The 22997-nt window shown below is 39.2% G+C and overlaps 1 protein-coding gene across 1 annotated transcript in view; it reads right to left on the bottom strand.

Annotated features, from left to right (window-relative positions):
• Positions 1 to 8859, bottom strand: part of LOC122842731 (sprouty-related, EVH1 domain-containing protein 2-like) — a 41550-nt gene extending 32691 nt beyond the window's left edge. The window contains exon 1 of the mRNA XM_044136874.1: positions 8138 to 8859. Coding sequence (XP_043992809.1) covers positions 8138 to 8163 — 26 coding nt within the window. The 5' untranslated portion in view covers positions 8164 to 8859. The remainder of the gene's footprint in view (positions 1 to 8137) is intronic.
• Between the last annotated feature and the right edge of the window lie 14138 nt (positions 8860 to 22997).

Genomic DNA, 22997 nt, shown 5'->3' with positions numbered 1-22997 from the left:
AAATGGTTAGCGTTGCTGTTATGATTCATTGCCCTTAAAAATTTAATAACCCCCACAACATTAACACAAGGACTTTTTGGTTGAGATGAAAAGCTAAAAACACTGATGATAAAACCGAGCTCTAAAGCCGACAAATAAACCATTTCTTTTTGTTACTGTTGGGGGCGGGGGAAGAAAAATATGTGCAAGGAATGTTTCCTCGGCTTTGAACACCTTATAAATTAAAGTCACCAACACGCCCTCGAGCTAACTGTGGTGTCACACTAGCTAAAGAACTGAAAGTGCACGAAGTTCATTCACTGGGGAGAAGAATGGGAGTTATCTGCAAACAGCCTCTCAAGTCGTCGTACATACGGGTTCACCAGGGGGGAAAGACACACGATGAAGTGAATGAATACTCGAGCTATTATAATCTTGGTCATCCAGTCAGCTGATGAGCAGAGATTTAAAAAAAAGGGAGGGGGGGGTGTGAGGGGAGGAAAACAATCCAGGTCCATTGTTTGGTGTCCTGATATAAACAGCTCGGACCATTATATGGCCTAAAGGCTCCGGAGAGCAAGCAGCGATGAGCCTCTCCTTGAAACACAGGAAACGCTGTGAAAAGCATCTGTTCCATGTGATGCGTGCGTGCACGCGTGCACCAGCGGAGGGGGAGTACAGAAACGTTAAAAAAAATTACCGAGGGGTCTGCAAAGGAAGCGTATGTGTTTACGCGTCTGATTTTGACACGTACCGTTCAATGCAACTCATCACTTCACCAGCTGCAGATAGTGTAAAACGAAGCCGCGCGTCTTTAAATACACGGCAAAAATGTGACGCCGTAACAGCGGCGTTGACTTCATGCAAGTCGTTGGTCTTTAAGGCTCTTCCTGGCTCGTCTAGATTTTTATATCTAACCCAGATTGACAAACTTGGTTACCACGAGACATTAAGAGAGACAAAGCAGTGATTGTGCCTTTGCAATGTTCCATAGACCTGTACCGGTTCAGGTCACAGAAACTTTAAGGTGTGCTTCGAGAACCTTTCGACATTTTTTTGGCCTTTTATAGCTTGTAAAAACAAGTGATCCCAAATAAACTGTTTTATCTGTAATGGAAAATTGAAGGGGGAAAAGGTAAAATATGCTGCAATAAAAAGTTAACTTTTACCGCGGCGCATACATTCATTTGCCAAAATAGTTTAAATCTTTCTGACAGCAATGTGAACGACGGTTTCTTCCTCCCTGCACAGCTCTGTATTTAACGCCATCCAACTTCTCATTGGCTGTCTGCCTGTACCTGCTGAACAAAAGCATCCCCCACAGCATGATGCCGACACCACCTCCATCCACAGAACGGCATGTTCGGAGTAAAACAAATACACTATTAGTTGCATACTATTAGTTAGATACACACATCTCTGTCTGCATGTGCAACCGGGTTGTATTAGCAGTTTCGTATGACGCAGAATGGGCTCTGTAGTAAAAATAGTTCACATATCTGTCGGTGAACATCCTGAAAGCAGCCATGTGACTTTATAATGCAGACCCCTTCTCTTGATTTCTTCTTTCATTTCTTCCTGGTTGTACTTGTGAATAATGTTTGGCTATATTTTTATATTTATAGCCTTTCAGACTGGCCTTCTTGCAGGCAGTGTTTTACTGTGCAGGTAAAACGTGTTTCTACTTCCCACATGCTGCCATCAACGTTTGATTCATAGTACATTGTTGTTCTGTTCAGTAATATTTTTTCTGCTCCTACCCCATAACTTGGACATTTAGATACATTTCTTTTTGTGATGTTATACTTATGAACCAAGTTAACAGCATCACCAAAGTAGTTTGTGTCCAAACTACTGTAGCACAACGTGAATAAACTCCGGTTACTACAGAAAATTAGCTTGTTTCAGCTAACTTGAGTACATTTATATTGACAATGTTGATTAAATCTAACTTTTACAAAACCATTTCTTCTTCTTTTTTTTTTTTTAATTGTCACAATGTCAGGATGGTGTAGCATGAGACAAACAATCTGTGAAAAAATCGCCGCTCTTCCACCTCCCACTGCTACTATTGTCTGAAGAAATGCAACGCTCCCGGTCAAACAACAGCCAATCAGAGCCAGGAGGAGGATCCTAAAGCTGCCAATCATGCTTGTGTAAGCACTGCTAACAGAAAAGGAAAAGCATGTATCCTTCGTCATCAGTAGCTATGCTAACTAGCCTTGGACCTCTTGGCAGTCTATGTTGAGGTGAATCAGCTGCAGACTGACTTATACCGTCATGACATAATAATTTGAACAAATGTGTAAAAAATATGTATATATTTTCTAAAATAAAAGTTACGTACTGCTGCATGAACATGCATTGAAAACTAAAATCTGGATCAAAGAGTTGGACTTTAGGCTCATCTGACAAGAGCATTTTTGTCTACAATATACCCTACAAGTCTTCTTGGAAACTACAAATGGGATTTTTGTTATGACTTTCTGTCAACAGTGGCTTGCAGCATCAGATCAGTTTCCAAAAGGGGTGAATCATTTAATCATCCATCTATGTCCGGTTTTGGCGATGAGCTTTCTCACTCCTATCAGGTTTATTGAAACGTTAATATCAGATTCAGCTAAGTTGGAAAAACGGGGAACAGGACAGTCCTGCAGAGGGAACATACAGGTCGTCTGACTCCTCGCTGCTGCGTTCACCACTTCGTGACTGCTTTTCATTTCAGGGACGGATTCGGTTTCAACTCTTTGTCGACCTTAGCTGAATGTCACCGAGCATCTCCTGTCCAATACTGACTGTGCACATGCTGACTGGGCAGTAGCTCAAACCAGATCAATACATCCTCTGCTCATAGTGTTACTCTCTGTGTGCAGGGGGCAGGGGGGATGCAATGGACCCTTAAAATGAGTAATAACTGAGGAGAGAAGAGGAACTTCCAAACCTGGGATATGATAAAGATAACACATTAAATCTGTCAACATTACACCCCAAGCAGGTGATAAATAAACCCGTCAACAACTACACGGCAACACAACAAAAGGCAGATAATGAACCGCTGATCCGGCAAGAGACTGAGAACTGTTACAGAATACTGACATCAAAAAAGAAATGCGTGACACCGCGAGTATAAATACGTGTGTCTTTATGTCCTGACCTGGCATCAATCCCATAACTGGCTTTACTTCAGATAAAGAGACCGCATTACACAAAATAGATAATTTTTACGACGGCTGCTTCCGACCAGCCAAAAAGATAAAGATAGCAAGGCTACAACCAACAGTAAAAAGCACATTAATAATCTTAACAGATACTGAAATTATATTTAAATTTTTTTATTATTATTAAATTGCTGTATTCCAATAAAATTAACTCAGACTCTCCTTTACAATTCAGCCCAACAGATAACATTCAACAGGGAGACAAAAACCTTTCACAAGATGAGAGTACACTAATGTTACGAGTTGTACTTGTTCACTGCATATATTGTCATATTTAAAAAAATTAATAAATAACATATATATATATATATATATATATATATATATATATTTCCAAAGTGGTTCAAAGTGGTTATGCGCGTTTGTATTTGTCGTCAGGGTTGTGGTTTCACAGTCATGTGAAAAAAAGTCAGTATGACCTTCAAATAAAAAACCTCAGCTGGACATGAGATGCTTTGACGACGTTTACCCAAACACTTGGCCAAAAGTTGCACCGTAGTACGGCCTTAAAAGCTTCTGCATTAATCAGAACCGGGTCACGGAAATCAAACTAGCTTGTTAAGTCAGTAATATACAGTATATTCTAATCTGACTCTGGTTCTAAAACAAGTTTAGTTTATCATGCCAGTTGGTAAAAACTTTTCAGTCAAAGGAAGCCAAGACGACTGCCTCCAGTCACAAACTTTGCACCAATCCCTCCTCCTTGATGACCTTGTGGCAACAGTTTATTACATTGAGTCATCAACTCTGCTGTAAATCCTCACACTGATCATCCATTTGGCAAAAGAAAACTCCCATCAACTCAAATCTGGTACGAAATGCCCCTGTGATTGTAGGGGTGGGCGATATGGGCTTGAATACTGTTTTATTACAATATTTTGTGGTAATATTGTGATAAACAATGAATGTGACAAGTGTCAGGCTGTGACAACATTAAACGGCAACCACGGCCCCACAAAAACCAATAACGGTCTTGATAAACATATTCATTTGTAATGTGCTACTTTAGAACACCGGTCACATAAAGAAGTGTGATTTCTGTCACTAAACTCCACACGGTAACCGCATTTAATCAAATTTTCAAATTAAGCCATATTTATTGGTACTTTTATTGAACAAACAGTGGAGAAAATAGTAAAACTATCAATCCCGATAATTCGGACAGCTTTTAAACATCATTAATTGAAATTTATCACAGCAACTATAAATTGGAATTCTTATCATGACAAGAAATGTATCACAATAAATGATAAACGATACGATAAATGCCCAGCCCCACGTGATTGCTATGAAACTCTTGGTTCCACTGCTGGTGACCAAAGACATCTCAATCCAGAAGAATTGTGTCAACTATTCAAACCTTTTTCTGAATGGATCTGTTATGGGTAACCATTTCCAGAAGCTTAAATACAGTAAACATTTGTTAACTGTAGCTGAATGGTTCAGACAGAAATGTCTTAAAATACTTTTAAACAATTATGAGACGTGAGGGTGGAAGTGCAAAAGCAGCACTGGTGTTGCCATACAAAGTCACCCAGCCGGGTTCTTTGAAAGTTTCCAGGGTGTGGCTTGGTTTTGCACATCAGTGACGAAAGCGAACTTTATCAGAAACACGACTTACAGCAAGGCCATAAATAAAGGTCTGCAACAGGAAATGACCCGACAGCTTCAGGGAGAGATTTTTTTGTTGTTGTTGTAATATATTGTGACAAATGTATGGCCTCTGTCTCGCCGTAGGACTTGGTGGGGACAGAATCAGCCGTGGGACTGTGCAGCCCAATGAGACGGGTACACTGAGAAAAACTGATAGAACTGAATGAATAAAACTGATGCGACAATTTGCAAATATCAGATGGTGATACGTATATAATCAACCCCTCTGAATAAAAATGGTTAAATTAATTGAATTCCAACCAACTTCTCAATTTTGTTTAAACAAAAATGGTTTTAAGTTATAAATTTATTTATTTTTTTTGCTAATGTGGATTGCCCTGAGTGTGAAAAAGAAACCGAAACAAGAACTGATTTGCAATTTAGGCATTAAATGTTAATATTTAAATACAGATTTCAAATAAATTCTATGGTGGTCAGATGTAAACATTTTCCTTGACAGCCACAGCTAAGACGAATGCTTCAGGATTAAGAAGTTTGGTTTATAACTTGCTAACAATTTAGCATCCGCACTGATATTAAACTCGCTTTAGCATAAAATGCTACTGAAACCATTAAAAAAATATCTCCCATTAAGGTGGACATTAAGTTTTTTCTCAACAACCATGAATAAAAATAATTAGCAACCCCTACGATAAGGTTAAAGAAGCTGCTCAGCACTTAGATCTTTTTCTTTAGCATTAGCGTTCAGGAAAATAAATGTTATCAAAACCATAACAGATTTTTAAAATACGTAAAAGGTAGCATTAAAACCTACTTTTCCATGACAACCATGGTTAAGGTTCTCTATGAACACTAACATCAGGAAGCTTAGCTTACTAGCATGTTTGTTCTCACCATTTCATGTTGCCAAGCTACTTACAGCTGGATTAAAGCTCATAATATTTACTAAATAAATAGAAGTAAATACACTGAGGAGACAAGGTGATTTGTCTGACTTGCTCCTGTTGTGTAAGAACTACATCCTTTCCAGTAGATATGCCTACTGACCAGTATCAAGATGCACCAAGTTCCAAAACCATATACAACTTCTATCATATTTTCTATCTGTAGGTAAAGTCCTTTTTAATGAGACTCCAAGTACAGTGCCAGAACTTTTTTTTTTTTTTTCTGGCTGCAGAGCACAAAGTTTCATAGTGTTCACCTCCCACCTGTTGCTGCGCACTGCTGGTCAGCAGACTGAGAGAAGGCTACTACACTGTTCTGTCACAAACAAGAAATATGAGTTTGGCTCTTTGGAAATACATTCGGTCATGAAAAACACAGACAGTGTGTGTAAGCTAACTCACAATTCAAGGTTGTGTTGTATATAAGTTGGAAGAATTTTGACCATTCCAGGCAGGAAGTAATTAAAAAATACAACGCAAGACGACTCCCCAAAAACATGCACAATATGTGAATGTCGCGATACAGATATCACTTGCAATGGATAAATAATTTTTAAAAAGTACTTCTACTTTGCAAATAGACCTCAGATAATAACTAGTCTATCCATCTCAACAACATGGCTTTATTGAATAAATGGATTCTGGCTGTTTTCAGAAAGACCTACCTAGCTCTTTTTATTCTAAAACATTTTGTGTTGTATTAAACTACAAGGGCCAGGGAGAGCTTAAATTATTAGCTAACACTGACTCCAGTCCAATATTTTCTTCTGGATATGCATATTGTATACATTGCGTGATGTTGAAACCCTGATCAATTTGTGACATTAGCAATAGTAAATACATTTTATTTTCGCCAAAGGATATCTTAGCATAAAAAAAACCATCACACCAACTCAGGCCTTGTTTCAAAACAGACTTGATAGTGTTCTGTTTTGAACTACTCTTCTTCCTGAAGTAATTTTACCTGATCTTTATTCTATAAAATACGTTCCTGTGTGAAAGCAACTACTACATGTCAGTAATTTTCTACTTCCAAATTTAGTAAATTTCCAGTATTAGTAGAAACTAGAAATTTTATCTGCATATTGTATTTTAACTTATTTTCTACTGTTCAATACCCCCCCACCCCAGATTCGTTTTAACAGTGCCGACCGGTGCCAGGTTACGTACTCGGGTTTCCCTGTGGGATCGGAGACCGGGGAACAGACACCCAGACGCGGGGCTTGTGCTGACTACAGCACGGCCAACAGGCATGAATGGGGACTCGCTGAAGGTTAGAGGGCTTTTATGAATGAGCCGTCGTCACGCTACCGCAGCGCAAACATCCCCCCCATCCGGTGCCCTTCGCCCTTCCAGCCCCCGCCAACAAATCAGCACGGGCAGGCATTACCACCGAGCAGCCTAGCTCAGACGAGAGGAAGAAAAACAAAAAACTCGTCTAGTATAGTTTATGTGTCGCCTAATATGAAAACAGCTGTTTAGGGGTAAGTATTCGGCTTTAACTCAGACCCATTGGTGCCGTGTAAACAGGGCTGTGGGCCTACACACGGAGCTACGTTTCGCAGAAGGCGAACGAGCCCGCGTGGCGGACAGAAACGAGCCGCGACGACTCGAATCAACCTGAATCCGACGCTGGATTTTTTATTTATTTTTATTTTCTCTCTCTCGCCTCTGAAGGCTAGCCGTCGTTTACAATCCCATATAGCCTACTTTTTTTTTTTTTATGAATGGAGCGCGGTAGGCTATGCAAATGAGGGCGATTGAGAAAGAGATGGCGGATGGGGCATATCGGATATCTCTTATCCGGTGAGACTTCCCCCTTCGGTTGAAAGCAAACACACAGATGTGACCAAACAGCAGAGAGAGAGAATGGGGCATAAAGAGAAATGCAGCCGCCCGCCGTTACACTGTAACACGCGCTGTCGTTGCTGTATTTCTCTATATATTTAAAGGCGCAGCTCCTTAGGCGTGTTTGAGTTCCTAAGTTACGTTGCAACAGGGCCTCACTCGCTGCTCTCTCGCTTGAGATCCTTTCAGAAAATGTTTCCGATCCACCCACGCTTATTCCCCTCCTCCTCCTCCCACTCTTCTCTCTCTCTCTCTCTCTCTCCCCCCCCTCTCTCTCTCGCCTTCTTTAGGTTGTTTTCTGGAACATAATAATATGGGGGGTTGGGGGGGCACCGTAAAAAATAAAAATAAAACAAAAAATAAATAAATACAAACGCACACGCAGCCGTTGCATTAAAGGCGCAGTAAAGACACGAACGGCTACGATTAAAAGGGAAGTATAGCTTTGCAAGGAGAGTTTTGCACATTCCACCAACTTGCTCCAAGGAACTTATAAGCACGGGGAAAGAGAAATCTTTAAGCTGCATTACTTACTCGTTTGGGTGTGTTTCCTCTATCATTTTTTCGTTTCACCTCAGGTAATGTACCACGGCGGTTGCATACTTTTCACTCGTCATTCTTTCACCTCCGATCCTGTGTCCAATTCCGCATAAATCCCCCCTGCGCCTTTGTGCGAGTGTCGGCTCTCAGGCTTTGCCCTCGACAGTCCCTTTTTTTTTTTTCCTGAAATCCTTTCCTCCACTGAAGCCACGCTGTTTTCTTCTGGATCGCAACAGAAGAAGAAGAAGAAGGAAAAATAAAGGACCTCCTCTTCTCCGTCTGGAACTTTAATACCCAATCAGTGGATAAACGCAGGCTGCACTGGCAATTTCGGTTGCCGAATCTAGCTTCTGATTCTCTCTAACCCCCCCACCTTCTCCAAACACACACACACACACACGCGCGCGCGCGCGCGGGCAAACTCGCTCGCTCACTCCCTCTCACACACGCTCCGGGTTTTTTTTAAGTCCTAAGGCGCATGTTTTCACCGACGACTCCTCTTCCAGTTGTGCGTAAAAAAGAGAAGCGCGTCTTCGCTGCTGTTGCCGAGGGGTGGCCCCGCTAGAGCCCCATCTCTCACTACTCCATGTTGGATTGCAGGCGGCTGAGCTGCTCCAACGACGCCGGGGGAGGAGAGAGAGGGAGGCTGGGGGTGGAGAGGGGAGCAGGGCGGAAGCGGTGACGTCGTGCTACATTTTGGTGGAGGGCCCAAGACGGCTGCAAGCTGTGGCCTATAGTGGCCCTTGATAAATGCAACAACCCCCTCCCTCCCTATTACACACACTCACGCACTCCTTGATCATTGATTTCAAATCCGGGCATGTCTCATATCAAAACTCTTAATTCAAGTTCAAGCTTGGTCTTAAAAGATATACTATTGAGTGGGAAATTGTGGAAAGGCGATTAAGTATGGAAAGCCCAAAGTACCAAAATTTTCTAAATGAAATAAATGTATGCAAAGGTTAAATAAATATATAATTAAATACATTTTTTTTATATTTAATCAATAAATTGCAGTTTAAAATAAATAAATATGTTTGTAATTATTTTTGTGGTGATAGTTAACTTTATTTGGTTAAAAATAATTACATGTAAAATCTATCAAGCACATCCTAAAGTCACATGAATTCAATTAAATTATTTTACAATTTATTAGAGCTGCATCTCATTAAAAAAAAAAACAAAAAAAAACACGACATGTCGATATTGTTTTTTTATGATAATGTTATTAAAGTCAAATTTTTCCTCTACTGCAATGTCTCCAATGGTGGGTGTATTTTCTGTTTTGTATCGACCATCAGAGGTTTCTGATTTTGATTACTCTCATCTATGGCCGTAAGCAGCAGTGGATGTTTATCCATAAAACATCCTTGTGGCAGCCAGAATGTTAATCCGGAAAAAAGAACTAAAATATTTTTATCCTTTGGGTATTTTTTTGACTAAAGAGTACAGTGTTATGTGTTCAGCTACACAGATGTTAAAACCTAACAGTTTGACGTCAAAGAACTTAAACATCAAAATTTTATATGGCTGCTCTTCTTTTAAAAGTTAGATATAGTTCCAGTAAAAGCTAGTTTATTAGTACTTTGGATGATTTGTTAGCTAATAAAGTCAGCAGATCCCGCTGGCTTTCAAACTTGTGCCGGTGTTTGGATGTCATTACCAGAAACAAATATCTGACCTCAGAAGTTACTGATGTTCCTGGTCACCTGCCAACCATTTCATCAAAGTTATTTTGTTCATATTTACCTTGCAAATAATTACTACAGCCACTTCTCAGTACATGTAAAAGAAGCCGTTGTACCATAGTTTGGGATCAGTAGCCCTGCCCACTGACTGACACATGAGACTCGCTAATAGATTCATTTGTGATGTGTTGTCGTACACCACCGTGGAACAAAGGGGTATTAAATAAAAATACATTTTAAATAATGAATATATTTAATAAAATGACTATTCATCATGCATATCTTGAATACTTTGCCTATGCTGTTAATATGTTTTTAATTCAGGGACTTTTGAATAAACATTGACAGATTTATTATTATTATAATTGTTTTTTTGGGGGGGGGGTTCAAATAAAATTCTGGCCCTTTCAGACCTCCGTAGTTTGGTGCAAATTTCTCATTTTTTAAGGAATTAGAGTATCAGAGCCACAAACTATTATTCATTTATGCTTAAACAATCAATGTAAGTGCATGTTTGATCAAACACAACGTGATTAAAGGAGTTTCCGGGCTAATCCTGTTAACGTTTTACTAGCATATCAGTAAACAGTTCTGTTAATCCTGTATTACCTTTGTTTAAAACAATCTCTGGACTGATCTCTTTAAAATCTACTGATCTGCTAAAGAGTGAACAAGTTAAATGATTAGTCACGTTGTTGGCTAAGAATCCAGTCAGATTTTCAATCCAACCACCCGAGCAGTTGCCAACATTGTTTTCCTCTCAGGTTCATGTCTGTGTGACGGGAAAAAAAAAGCGTAGAGATTATTAGGGTAAAACAGTGATGGTGCACCGCCCTCTGCTGGTGACTGATCCATTGTACACCCAAATAACGTAGCTTGTTCTTTTTCTTCCTTACATATCCTAACACAATAGTTGTACACTTGTGTTTAAGCAGGTAAGACTTTAATAAATGCCGAGCTTGTTGATCACTATTTAAAACTATATTAAAGCATGACCTGCACTTTTTTATGTTTGTTGTGTCATAAAAAAAGGAAACAAAGCTCGTATCCACTGGTAACTATGGCCGATTCAAAGATGTGGATTTATAAGATATTCAATATTTAATAAAATAGGGATATATATTCTCTATATATATATATATAGGGGCTGCACAGTGGAGCAGTTTGTAGAGCTGTTGCCTTGCAAGAAGGTCCTGGGTTCAATTCCCGGCCCGGGTTTCTTTCTGCATGGAGTTTGCATGTTCTCCCTGTGCATGGTGGGTTCTCTCCGGGTTCTCCAGCTTCCTCCCACAGTCCAAAAGCATGACTGTCAGGTTAATTTGTCTCTCTAAATTCTCTCTAGGTGTGAGTGTGTGTGTGAATGGTTGTGTGTCCTGTATGTCTCTGTGTTGCCCTGCGACAGACTGGCGACCTGTCCAGGGTGACCCCGCCTCTCGCCTGGATCGTAGCTGGAGATGAACCAGCAACCCTCCTGACCCCTTTAGGGACAACGGTGAACAGAAAATGGATGGGAATATCATAAATTTTTGTCTGGAAACGTAAATCACTTTTAGTCACTAGAATAAGAAAGTCAGATGGGAAAAGTTTGATATAGCGATTAACATCTCACGACCAGCTCCCGATCAATAATCTTATGGTGGCACAAAAATCAAAAGTATTTGAAAATCTGATCGACTCTCATGAGGAAATTATATAGAAGCAGAGCCGAATCACATGCACCAACACAAAAACAAAACGTGAAAATAACTTTTTTTTTACACTTACAGAATAGCAATGATTGCCAAGGAAGTGCCTTTGTTTTAGTTGAACATTCCTTTCATTTGTCTCCTTTGCTTTGTAGTTTTCTTCTTTTGTACAGTTCCTGATTCAAGAGTGTTGGGTACTACCCGACACATGTGGGCAGCCGGGTCGCTTCCGAGCATCAGGTCGTACGGTGTGAGAGGATGGTTCGTGAGATGCGAATTATTGAACCCTGCAATGTGGTTTTACATTTTGAGATGGAGTTGAATGCGACTTAAGATGTTATATAATCAGCTTTAGCATTGACAAATTCGACTGCTTATCTAACTTGCAAATTAAATTTGGATGCGTCATTCATGACCGCAGCAGTAAACTGATCAGAGGAGAATTAGCCACCAGCATGTGTTCCTGATTTCTCTATTTTAGTTTGTGCTCTGGAGCTCGTGAAATATTCTTTTTACAAAGTCCACGTCCACTCTGTCTGTCTCTGTCGTTGTGTTCTTGGATAAGAAGTTTTACCTGCTTTACCTGCTGGTCAGAGGGTCCAGTGGTACTGGTGCATGACGACCTAGCCGCTATCAGACTCCCACAGGGCAGATATGGCTACTCCCCAGTAGCCTGTCACATAGTACAGACCATTCACCAATATTTACCTTGTGAACAATTAATGACATTACTTTTGAATACCATTAAAGACAGCTAAAATGCAAGAAGGCTACAAGCAGGCAAGTGAATTGGTCAACTTCCAAAAGGTTAACAATGTAGGTTTGTGGTTCTTCGGACCACATTTCCAAAGTCTTGTTCTTGTCTTGGTTTCAGCTACAATTCTGGTTGAATACTTTTCTCGATCTTAGACATACAGACCAGACCACAGCTACAAGTTCATTTGAAACTTGGCTGTTTTAAAGAGCACCCAATGTATTTTTTTATTTATCTGAGTTTGAAGATTTCAAAGACGCCAACATCCAGTGTTTTTCTGGTAAACGTTTCTGCTCTTCAGAAAGGTCTGATACCCTATTTTCCCCTCCAAATTGAATGCAAAATACTCACAAGTGCATGGAACAGCTGGGAAGTAAGAAGACTATATGAACAAAGCAACAAAGCTGCATAGGGCATAGTTTCCTACGACATTCTCTGCAGTAGGGTTGTGCACACTCTATCCATGTAGAAATGAGTTGTATTTTTTTGCCTGATTACAGCCAGCCTCGACTTTTCATACTGTCAAATGTGTGCTTACAGGCAAACAGGAAGTCTCAAGTTTGACACGTCAATAAACAGGAACCAAAACAGTGACGAAATGGAGACCACTAAGCTAGGATTAGTCAAAAAGTCTCACTCATTCATTTATAAACCTTCATTTCTAATTTTGTACTGTACAGATAATACCTTATGCATATCCATCGGCCGGCATTTTTTTTCTCCTCTTTAATAGATGTCACCCAACTTTACCTCTCAGTCACACAATTGTTTCTTCTCTTGTTTTTATGTGACCTCCTGGATGAAGTCTTGGGAGAAATTTTAGTAGGTCTGCCTCTTCAGGGAAGGTTCACCATAGTCCCATGCTTTCTCCATTTGGGGGTAATGGTTCTCGCTGTGGCTCTCTGGAGTCCCAATAGCATTAAAAGGGCCTTACCTGCTCCACTCTGAGATATCAGTGACTTTGTTCCCCATCTTTTCTTAAATTTCTTGAGATCTTGACAGGAACTGTTGCTCTTTGAGATCTTGTAAAGACTCATTTATCCAAGTGCTTCTGCAGGTCTCACATTGATCCAGCCTGGGTGTGGCTGGCAAGGCTGAACTAAAGAAATGTGATTAATCAGATTTAATACCTGAATTTAAAAAGAAATTGGGTTCACACTGGATTAGTCATCTAGTGCTCTTTGTCTGGTATTAACATTTGTTTGATGGTTTTAAAGATATAAGAGTGTTGAAAGTCTGAAAATTTCTTTTCTTTATTGTTTCCTAAAAGGCCTGATCTCTGGACATGGACTTTTTCATTTGGACATTTGTCTCATTACATAAGATCTGTTGAACACAATGAAAATAAAATCCTTTTATTAGCACTTTTATTTACATACAGACCAATAACCACTAATGCCCTCTAGTTCTCTTGATTCATTTTTATGTATTTTAAAATGGTACAAGCCATTTTAAAATACAATACAAAGGAAGGAATTTGCCGTGTTAATAAAAGCAAAAAAAAAAATAAAAAATTTGAGCAAACTACTTTTTGGAAAAATGAAAAAAAAAAGTTTCCTATTGACATTTTTCCAGAAATGTATCATAACAAATGTAATAGAAGGGCAGTTTGATAAAACAATAAATTTACTGACTTCAGTCCGACCTGTGGTCATATTGGCACAACAGTGCCCCCAGGTGGTCAAACTATAACAATTCAGTTTTCCAATAATCCCACTAAATCAAAAAATTTAATGTAATTAAAGATTTGTTTCAGTTATTCCAATAAAAAGTGAAACATTAGTATAATATCGATTCATGACACACAGTGACATTTTAATTTTTTTTGTTATTTTTATTATAAATTCCAGCAAAAACCCACAATTCAGCTTGTCAGAAAATCTTACTTTTATATAAACGGGATTAAAAATGTCTCAGTCAGGCATATAGAAAAGTATTTTCTTGTACTTACGCATACAGTGTGTGTGTTTTAGTACTTGGTTGGGGCTCCTTTTGCATGAACCACAGCATCATGCAGTGTGGTGTAGAATTAGGCATGTTAGCAAAGACAGCTGGGAAATTAAAACAGATTTTTATGAAGCTTCTCAACAGATGGAAGCATTAAATACCCTAAAACATCCATGAACAGACAGCAGATGATATGCAGTTTTTTCTTTTGCATTTTTTCTTCCACTAAGCTTTCCATTAATATGAACAGAAAGCTTTGTGGGCAATGATCTCTAACAGCCTGCATGTTTTCGTTAGTTATAAGCCACAGTAACCAAGTTAACCAGTTATTGGAGTACTAGTTTTACTGCTGGTTTTGAATTAAATTGTATTATTAATCTGTAATAAGAACAGCCTCAGACTTTTTAACCTGTCTAAACAACTTACTGTGTGACCCTAAATGACATCACACTTCATTTTGCTTTCCCGAGTAGCGAAAGCTACATGGGTATATTATTCTTTTACAATGTGTGTTTTATGTGTGTGGGGGCTGTTTTTGTGTCCTCATCTTGTCCCAATGTTGACTTTAGATTCTCCTTGTGCTTCATGCAGCACAGAGTTCTCCACAGAGATTTGAGGACTCAAAGCAGTAACTCAGTCCTTTAGCACGCAATCAGCCTGCCATTCATCATCGCTGATTGGGCCAATGGAAATTAATCTTACTTTTCTGTCTTCCTGCTTTAGGAGGCTCTCTTTTAACAGTTTTTAATTTCATTTTAGGTCATATTTGTTGTTAAGAGACATGTAATTATGCTAACTCCTTTGTTTTGTACCAGTCTTGCTAAGCAGCAGAATTTAAGTGGTGAAAGATCATTTAGTATTGAATGAACAGTTTGATTAGAACAACATTTTAATTTGTATTTAATTTGATAGCGAATTTAATCTTCGAAATGCGTCTTTCCTTGTGTGTTTTGAACAGTTTCCCCACCAGAAATGAGGCGACAATATAACCATAGAAGAAGAACAACCAAAGGAGCCGAATGACGATCATCAAAGTTTTCTCTATTACATATTACTAATTTAAATTTGCCCACATACCAACAAATTATGCAAAAGCCTTTTACCACATGCACTGCCAAATCAGAACTCCACCTCTTCACTACATTGTATTATAATTTTGTAGAAAACAATGTCATAAAACCCACAATGTTAACCAAACTCCTGGGTTATAAAAAAGAAAAAAAAAAATCAAGAAAACTGATTTTGGTATTTATATCTACTCTGTTTAATAGTAGGAAACAACTGAAGAGAACTGGTTCATTGCTCAAAAAAGCTTGCAGCATCTTTGCCTTTACCAACAGTTTCGAGGATTCAGATGAAGCTGTTTATCTACCATCAGGTGAAGGGTATGTCAAGAATCCTGTCTTGTTGTTTATCTATTTACCTCATTGAACTCCCAGAATCCACATTTGCTTTACAGTCGATAGAAGAGAGGCAGATGTAGACATTGTTGTTTCTTATTGTGGGATGGAGGATAATGAGAGCTAAGAAAGCATTAGGACGTGAGATTGTCAATGTTCAAATTCCATCAACTGGAGTACAAAACGGTTGCATTTGGATCTGTGCACATACAATAGACTACAATCTAATACAACACAGGGACATGAAACTGGTGATAAAGATAAAAAGAGGCTCAGTAATCACGCATTTCACTGGACATACAGTAATAAAGGATACTTTATGTAACAAATATTTATTTATTGTAATTGGTTAAAAACCTACTCCCTTTTCCACCTTCTTGGTCCAACACATAAAAACTCATTAAACGGGCAGCATTATGTATTTTCCAGGCGCACAGAGTCATTTTATAGCACAATCAAGTAATGGTTGCCATGGGAGATTAAAGGATTTCTCAAACATGGACGAAAGAAACAACGCAACACTCCAGGTGTGTTTTTGATGACTATTATATAACATGATATAAATCTCAAGAAAGCAATTTTACACAATACCGCCCCTTTAAATTTATAAAGTTTCACATCACTGCACCTCTTTTCATTGTTGCGAGCGCTTCAGCGTAACATGTTGACACTCGTCGAATAGTACACTGATGTTGGGGGAAAAAAAAAATTTAAATAAAATGAGTCAGCTCACGTTTGTTGAACTGTGGGAATAGCCAACAGCTCACCAAATGTCACCAGCAGAGGGCAGTGTAGTGAGGGGAAAACAGAACTTAGAGGTGAACAGAGTGGCATGATGGCGTTCTGAGGTCACGATGAGCAGGATACCTTTGTATGGCTGCATTAATTGAGAATACAGGGAGATGCGATGAGTTGGACGCTAATGCTGATGTCAGGACAAACGGTGGGTACAGATATGAGCCACAGCAGCACTCCGTAGGTGTTGGGAGAAAGTAGCTGCATTATGTTTTGAGACTATAAATTGTAATTGATCATTTACGGTTAGATCAGAAAGATTCATACTCCTGATATTTAGACTTCAAATGATCTTTATTCAACTAAGAAATTTGCTTTTGATAGACAATGAGACAGGCATTTCTCAAGACAAACAAGTATCAATTTTAAGAATAATAATAAAAAAAGAGATTATTTGAAAGATTTATTTTTGCTAATTAGTGCCAGTGGAAGTTGGGAGACTTCCATTATAACCCCCATTTTTAGGGTTATTAACGGATTAAACCTCAGTTGACCAGGGTTACAAATGACTTTGGCCTTAGAGATCAGGTTAAAGCTTAAAGCACAGGATGACCAGAACTCGGCTTTCTCCAGGTCGTTTCATCCTCTCCCCTGTTTTTGATCCTTCATACTAATTATACAATTTCATTCATACTTACCATGCGGATACCGGGACAGATTGTGCTTTCAACATTTTTCTTTTTGCAACATGGATTTGTGGAGCTAATCTCTGCGCTAACACCGGACCGGGGCACTGAACATTTCTGCTGGTAACGTGTCAAAAATATGGGAAAATTTGAAATTATGAATACTTCCAAAGGTCTCTGTAGATGGGACTCATGTTACAGTTGAAATGAAGTGATATTTAGTTTTTATTTTGCATAAATACTCTTTTATAAAAATGTGAGCTCAGTTTTTTCTGACAAAAAATATTCATACATGAGTTACAGGTAGATTATTTGGCATTTAAATACTAGAAAGAAAAAAAAAAGTTCTACTAATTATGTAATGTGTTGACATTGTAAAACATGAAATGAAAGTAAAACTAAAGAAATAACCCTCATAGGGAGAAATTTGTAACCCAACCACAACAGCAAATTGGAAATTGCTTCGTCAGACTTGTAAATAAAGAAAAATAAAGATTGGTTTTGACTTTGAAAAGGTTACCCAAACAGAAGGTTGCATTATTTGACCTGTTGCTCTCACTAAACGTTATCTGGTGAAGGTATTTCTCCCATTTCTAAGTTTGCAAACCTAATTTTCATTCTACGCTCTGACCAACCTGAACTTTTTCAGTATTTATTCTTCTACATCCTCTAGGTTTGTTGGTGTCAGATTTACTTCACAAAAAAATGAAAAAAAAAAAAAAAATCCAAGTTAAGAGTGTGCAGCAGCTACGATATAAAAAAGTATCAGCCGTCTTCCAGAGATCAGTGTCATCACAAATCCTCCCCGAAGTCAAGCGTTTAACCCTTTGGCAGCATCAAGGACGCAGAGAAGAAGAAACCTAAGATGGCTGCTACCCGTGATTCACAAAAATAAACGTTTTGATTAAAAGCTTTGTTTGTCTTTGTGTGTTTAAAGCCATGTCTGCAGCAGAAAAAACAACTTGTAAGGGGGTTAATTTGTCACTAATTCGAACCATACCGCGCTGCCCTTACCCCTCCTGAGTATCACAAAACATTCATCAGCTCTGACTCCCTGACCTCCTTGCATCAACGGGCCCCGGCCTCCAGCCAATCAGAGCCGACCGAGACAGCGTCTCGCAGTCTGTTAGGTTTATACCCGAGCATTAAAGTCACCCAAAGGCCTCGCTTCACCTTTAAAACCAACACTGGTGCTGCCCTGCGCGCTAATGACCCCCCCCCAAACATACAAAAACCTCTTTGGTCGCCTTCCACTCCATCACAACAGCAATCAATAAGTGATAAATGGAGTCACTTCGGTGTACATATTTAGTTTAACGTCTAACCTTCATGTGAGGACCTGATGGCAGAACTGCAGTCACACAGATGTGGCTTAACAGGCCAATCATACCGCTGAATACCTTCCTCTGTATGTACATGCATGGCTTTTCCAGCAGAGGGAGACAAACACTCAGAATCCCATTCACTTCCACATTTGAACATACATAATGCGCTTGAATTCATTTTATTCTATTATTTAACATAGTGCCAGGTTGATTTCAGTCTAATAACCTGCATTTTGTGGTGTATTTAAATCTCTTTGATGATCTGGAACATTTAAATGTGACAACAAATAAAAGTAAAACCAGAACAGAACTGAAATGGACACTTTTTATAGCACTAGAGCTGATTTTAAGTCTTCACTCTGTGATAAACTGAAGACAGCCCTCTCCTTTCATCATTTGACTGTTTGGCTACGATGTCTTTACTGGTGAGTGTGGTTATCTTCAAACCAACTGGCTGTGGTCTAGTTTCTTGGTTTTGAAGCCTCTTTAAATTTCAACCTATTATTCAAGGATTCTTTAAAAGCATATGATGCAATCATTGAATTACAATATCCCAAAGGCAACAGAAGTAAATTTTGGCTTTGATGTTCAATCTTGGCCAAATGCTGTCGAAGAAAAAATGTCTGCAAACCATCCGAAGTTAAAAATACTGAAGCTTTCTTTTCTGTGCTGTACTAATATCAATCAAATTGTTATTTAATCCAAATCATTACAACAGAGTTTAAAATATTGGCGTGTGTGTGTGTGTGTGTGTGTGTGTGTGCATGTAAGGTCAGAGTTGGGGGTCATCACTGTTTAGTCTGTGGGTTTCTCCAGAGCGGCGACTACAGCTTTCACTGATTTATAGCTTTCAACTCTGGACCTTTGTGGATATACACGCATACAAATACATACAATCCTATTTTCATCAATCAAAAACTAAACATTAGCGAACATGTACAACGTCTTGAATCCAAATATTATCAAAAGAATGACTATAAAAGGATAGCAGATTCAAAGACAAACTCAAATTCAAACCAACATCTTTCAGTCGTCCAAGGCCTGGTTGTCTCTCGATGCTTAGCGAACTAAAAAACACATCCAGTCTCACGGGCCGCTTGGCCTCCGGCCCCTGCAGTCGTAGGAATGATCTTGGGAGCCGGACTCTGTCGCCAGACCGCGGCTCCAGTCCAGTGTGTGTGTGGCGGCAATTTCCCTGAGAATCCCCTGCGATTGAGGCGCTACTTTCCCTTTCCACGGAAACACCAGTGACCCCTCCCCCCTCCACACATGGGCACACAATGCAGCCACTGCTGATAAACACAGAGCAGTCACTTCCAATTAGAACTGACTGAACAGTATGATGTACAGTCCTTTCAGATAGCCTGCAGGCCCGCAGGGAGAAGAGAAAAGTCCTTCTTTTGTCAAATGCACACAATCGATTTCTGCTTCGATACACTCATACGTAACAATACATCGCTAATAGACGTCGCTTAACATCTGCACTTTAAACATTTCTTTTTTTAAAAGAAAGACTCCATGATGTAGCTTGTATCATTTTAGGAAGCCGTACTGCGTTGAGTTATTTTTGAATATGTTTTGCATTTGCTGATTGCTTATCTGCAGAGCCCTATCACATGGAAGATATCATCTTACACACACCAGAAGGGCCCAAACATGTGCAATTATTCCTGACAGATTTGACATAAACAGCTTATCATCCCGGTCTAAAGGCAGCTGTAAACAAACCCCACTGCTGATCAACCAACCTGATTTAATCTCCCTCTTGAATTTCCAAACAAACGCGCCGATCCTCGTCTGCAGACAAAGAAGCCGCGCGCAAAATGCTTCACAGATCCCGACTTCGAGTCTGTCGCCGAAGGAGCGGGCAGAAGTTTACGAGATTAGACATCAACCAGCAAAGCGAGCAACAACAGAAACTCCGCTGCTTTAACGGCGACCCGTTTCTTTCTCTGCATGTGTGTGTTATACGTGTTGAGCGCTTGTGGTGTGTGTAGAGGCCATCCAAACGAGCCCCTTTGTCGGTCGAGGAAGAGAGCGTGTTGATGGAATCCTATTGATGTGCGGATTAGGGCACGCCTCTGTGATCAAGTGCTCAAACACTAGATAAGAGGGTCAGAAACACCCTTTAATCCTGCCTAACCCTTTCTCTAAACAGGACGCCATCGTGTCATCCCAGTGGAGAGGAAAAGAGGCTGGAGGGACAGCTGGAAATGTACCTTTAATCTGATTTATGGCAGAATGCTTGATAGGCGGATTTTAATTATTGGCTGGTTGTTTGAAGGGCTCAAGAGCATTTTCAAGGGTGACTCATTGGAAGTAAAAACTGATGGTTATAAATTTATGGGTAGTTACATTTTCCTGGAAAGATGTAGGTGAACAAGTCGGGTTCAAACCGACCTCTGCTTTGCTGAAATAGAAACATATTCATAGAGATAAAAAACTACAAAAACAACCTGAACAAATGGTTTGATTTGGATGTCTTTTTTTTTTTTTGACCCATTTTTAAAAAAAAGAGTAGTGGTGGGTATAAGTTGTTTCGCAAGAAACTAGCATGTCCAGAACAGGCACCACAGGCCTGAGTTGAGCAAGATGCTACTGGTAGCTGCAGCACATCAGAACAGTTATTGGAGGTTTGTGAGTTTGCAAATGTTTGAATTGCTCAAGTTTGGGAAAAAACAAACAAACAAACAAAAAAACGGTAAATGAGAAAACCAATGTACATTGGAAAGGTTTGGACCACACCAAGGGAGGATCGTGATGATATGCATCAAACATTACAGAACACAATGACTTCTCCATTTGCTATTTGGAGACATGAGCCAGATTCTTTACAACACTCTGTCATGATCTTGATGTGTGGACAATTTTCTGAATATAGTTGTTAGCATTATGGCCTTATGGCAACAACATCCTGGTTTGAGCCCATGCGTGCGTCGGTTCTCTTCGGATACTCCGGCTTTCTTCCATAGTCCAAAACCATTACTGTTTTGTTAATTGATTTCTCTAAATTGCCTCTTGCCCAGTAACTGCTAGAGATTGGTACCATCCTCCATGGTACCAATGGTATATAGTATATATATACTGTATATATATATGGTATATGTCTTCTGCTTGAAGGACAGGCAGAATTTGGATGATGGATGGATGAGGATCTCTACTCGAAGGGTTCCTGCAGTTTGCACAACTGACTACGATACTCCATCATCAAGCTGGGGATTTAAGGAGCAGTTGGATGATCAGATGATGCTGATATCCTTGACATATTTCAAGATAATACACCTTCCTTCCAGTGTGAAAGCTAAATCTTTGTATGTGTTCTTGTTTACCTAGGTTCCTCTCATTCCATCCTTGACCAGCATGTCTATAGTATACATAGCAGCAAGCTGAGAAGACTAATCCTGCAATGTCCAACTCTCCATGTTCTTCCACTGTCATATTGTCAGAGAACCTCCGGTAACGATTAGGGACTTCCTGTCAGCACAGTGCAGATACATCCCATACTTTGCTGACATGAGACCCTCAGACTGACCATACTGCCAAGCCCTCCCACACAGTCAGATGACATTTATTGTCTTACAACTTACACCTCTTCTGTTTTTATTTTTTACTTCTGAATGCTAGACTCATAAAAGAATATTTTATTAATTGTCTTATATCTTCTTTAAATCCACAAGTTTACATATGCTAGCGTTTCTGTACCTTGAAAAAACGTTTTAAAAGCCCAATTGATCACATTTTCAATCTTCTGGTAGGTTAGTTGCCAATGCTTAAGTAAATTGGCACACCTGTGAATTTATTCTAATGCAACGCTTGTGGTGACATTATGAAAAAAAATAATCTAAAAACAAGGAAGAGAGCTGTGGACCTCCACAAATCTGGTTTATCCTTGTGTATCATCTGCATGTTCCTCAAAGTGTGAATTCATCACCAAACATGAGTACCTACGGATGAACCTGCTGGGAATGTCCAGCTGTGTTTTGTGTCCTAAACATGAACGTATCTTTGTGCAAGATGTGCAAATCAACCCCAGAAAAACCGTAAAAGATTTTAAGATGCTTGCTGAAGCAGGTAAAACAATGTCAAGGGCTGAAAATCAACAGAAACAGATTACACTTTGCCAAAGCATTCAGAGATAAAACAGTTACTCTTTTGATATCTAGATTTGGAAGAACAAGAAGCAAACCTGAGAACATATTCCCAAATGTTTTGGGGGTGATTTGCTACTGGTTGGACTGGTGAACTTTACAAAACAGACAGTATAATTTGAAAAGAACATTATATAATGGATGTTAAGACATCATCTAGGAAGTTAATGCAAAGTAGAATGACACAAAGTGAAGTTTTTCTTTTCAAGGCAGACAGAAGTATAAGATTTACTCACATAAAGAAACGGCTTTTTAGCAACTTTATGTAATTTTCTACAGCTAAAAAGTTATTTAACCAGCTAAAATAGCTTTTTATTTTAGTTGTTCACTAAACCAGCTAAAATAGCTGTATGCTAAAACATAGCTATTTAGCTGTAGCTTAAAAACTAATATTTGCTATTTTAGCTGTTTTTAGCTATATGGAGGACAGAAATGAAAGTAAAATTAAGCCAAGAATTATCTATATCTGTATCCCTCCATTTTCGT

The sequence above is a fragment of the Gambusia affinis genome, linkage group LG13, assembly GCF_019740435.1.
Source record: "Gambusia affinis linkage group LG13, SWU_Gaff_1.0, whole genome shotgun sequence".
NCBI lineage: Eukaryota > Metazoa > Chordata > Actinopteri > Cyprinodontiformes > Poeciliidae > Gambusia > Gambusia affinis.
Note: the sequence above shows the minus strand (reverse complement) of the source record. Positions and strands in the feature narration are given on the sequence as shown.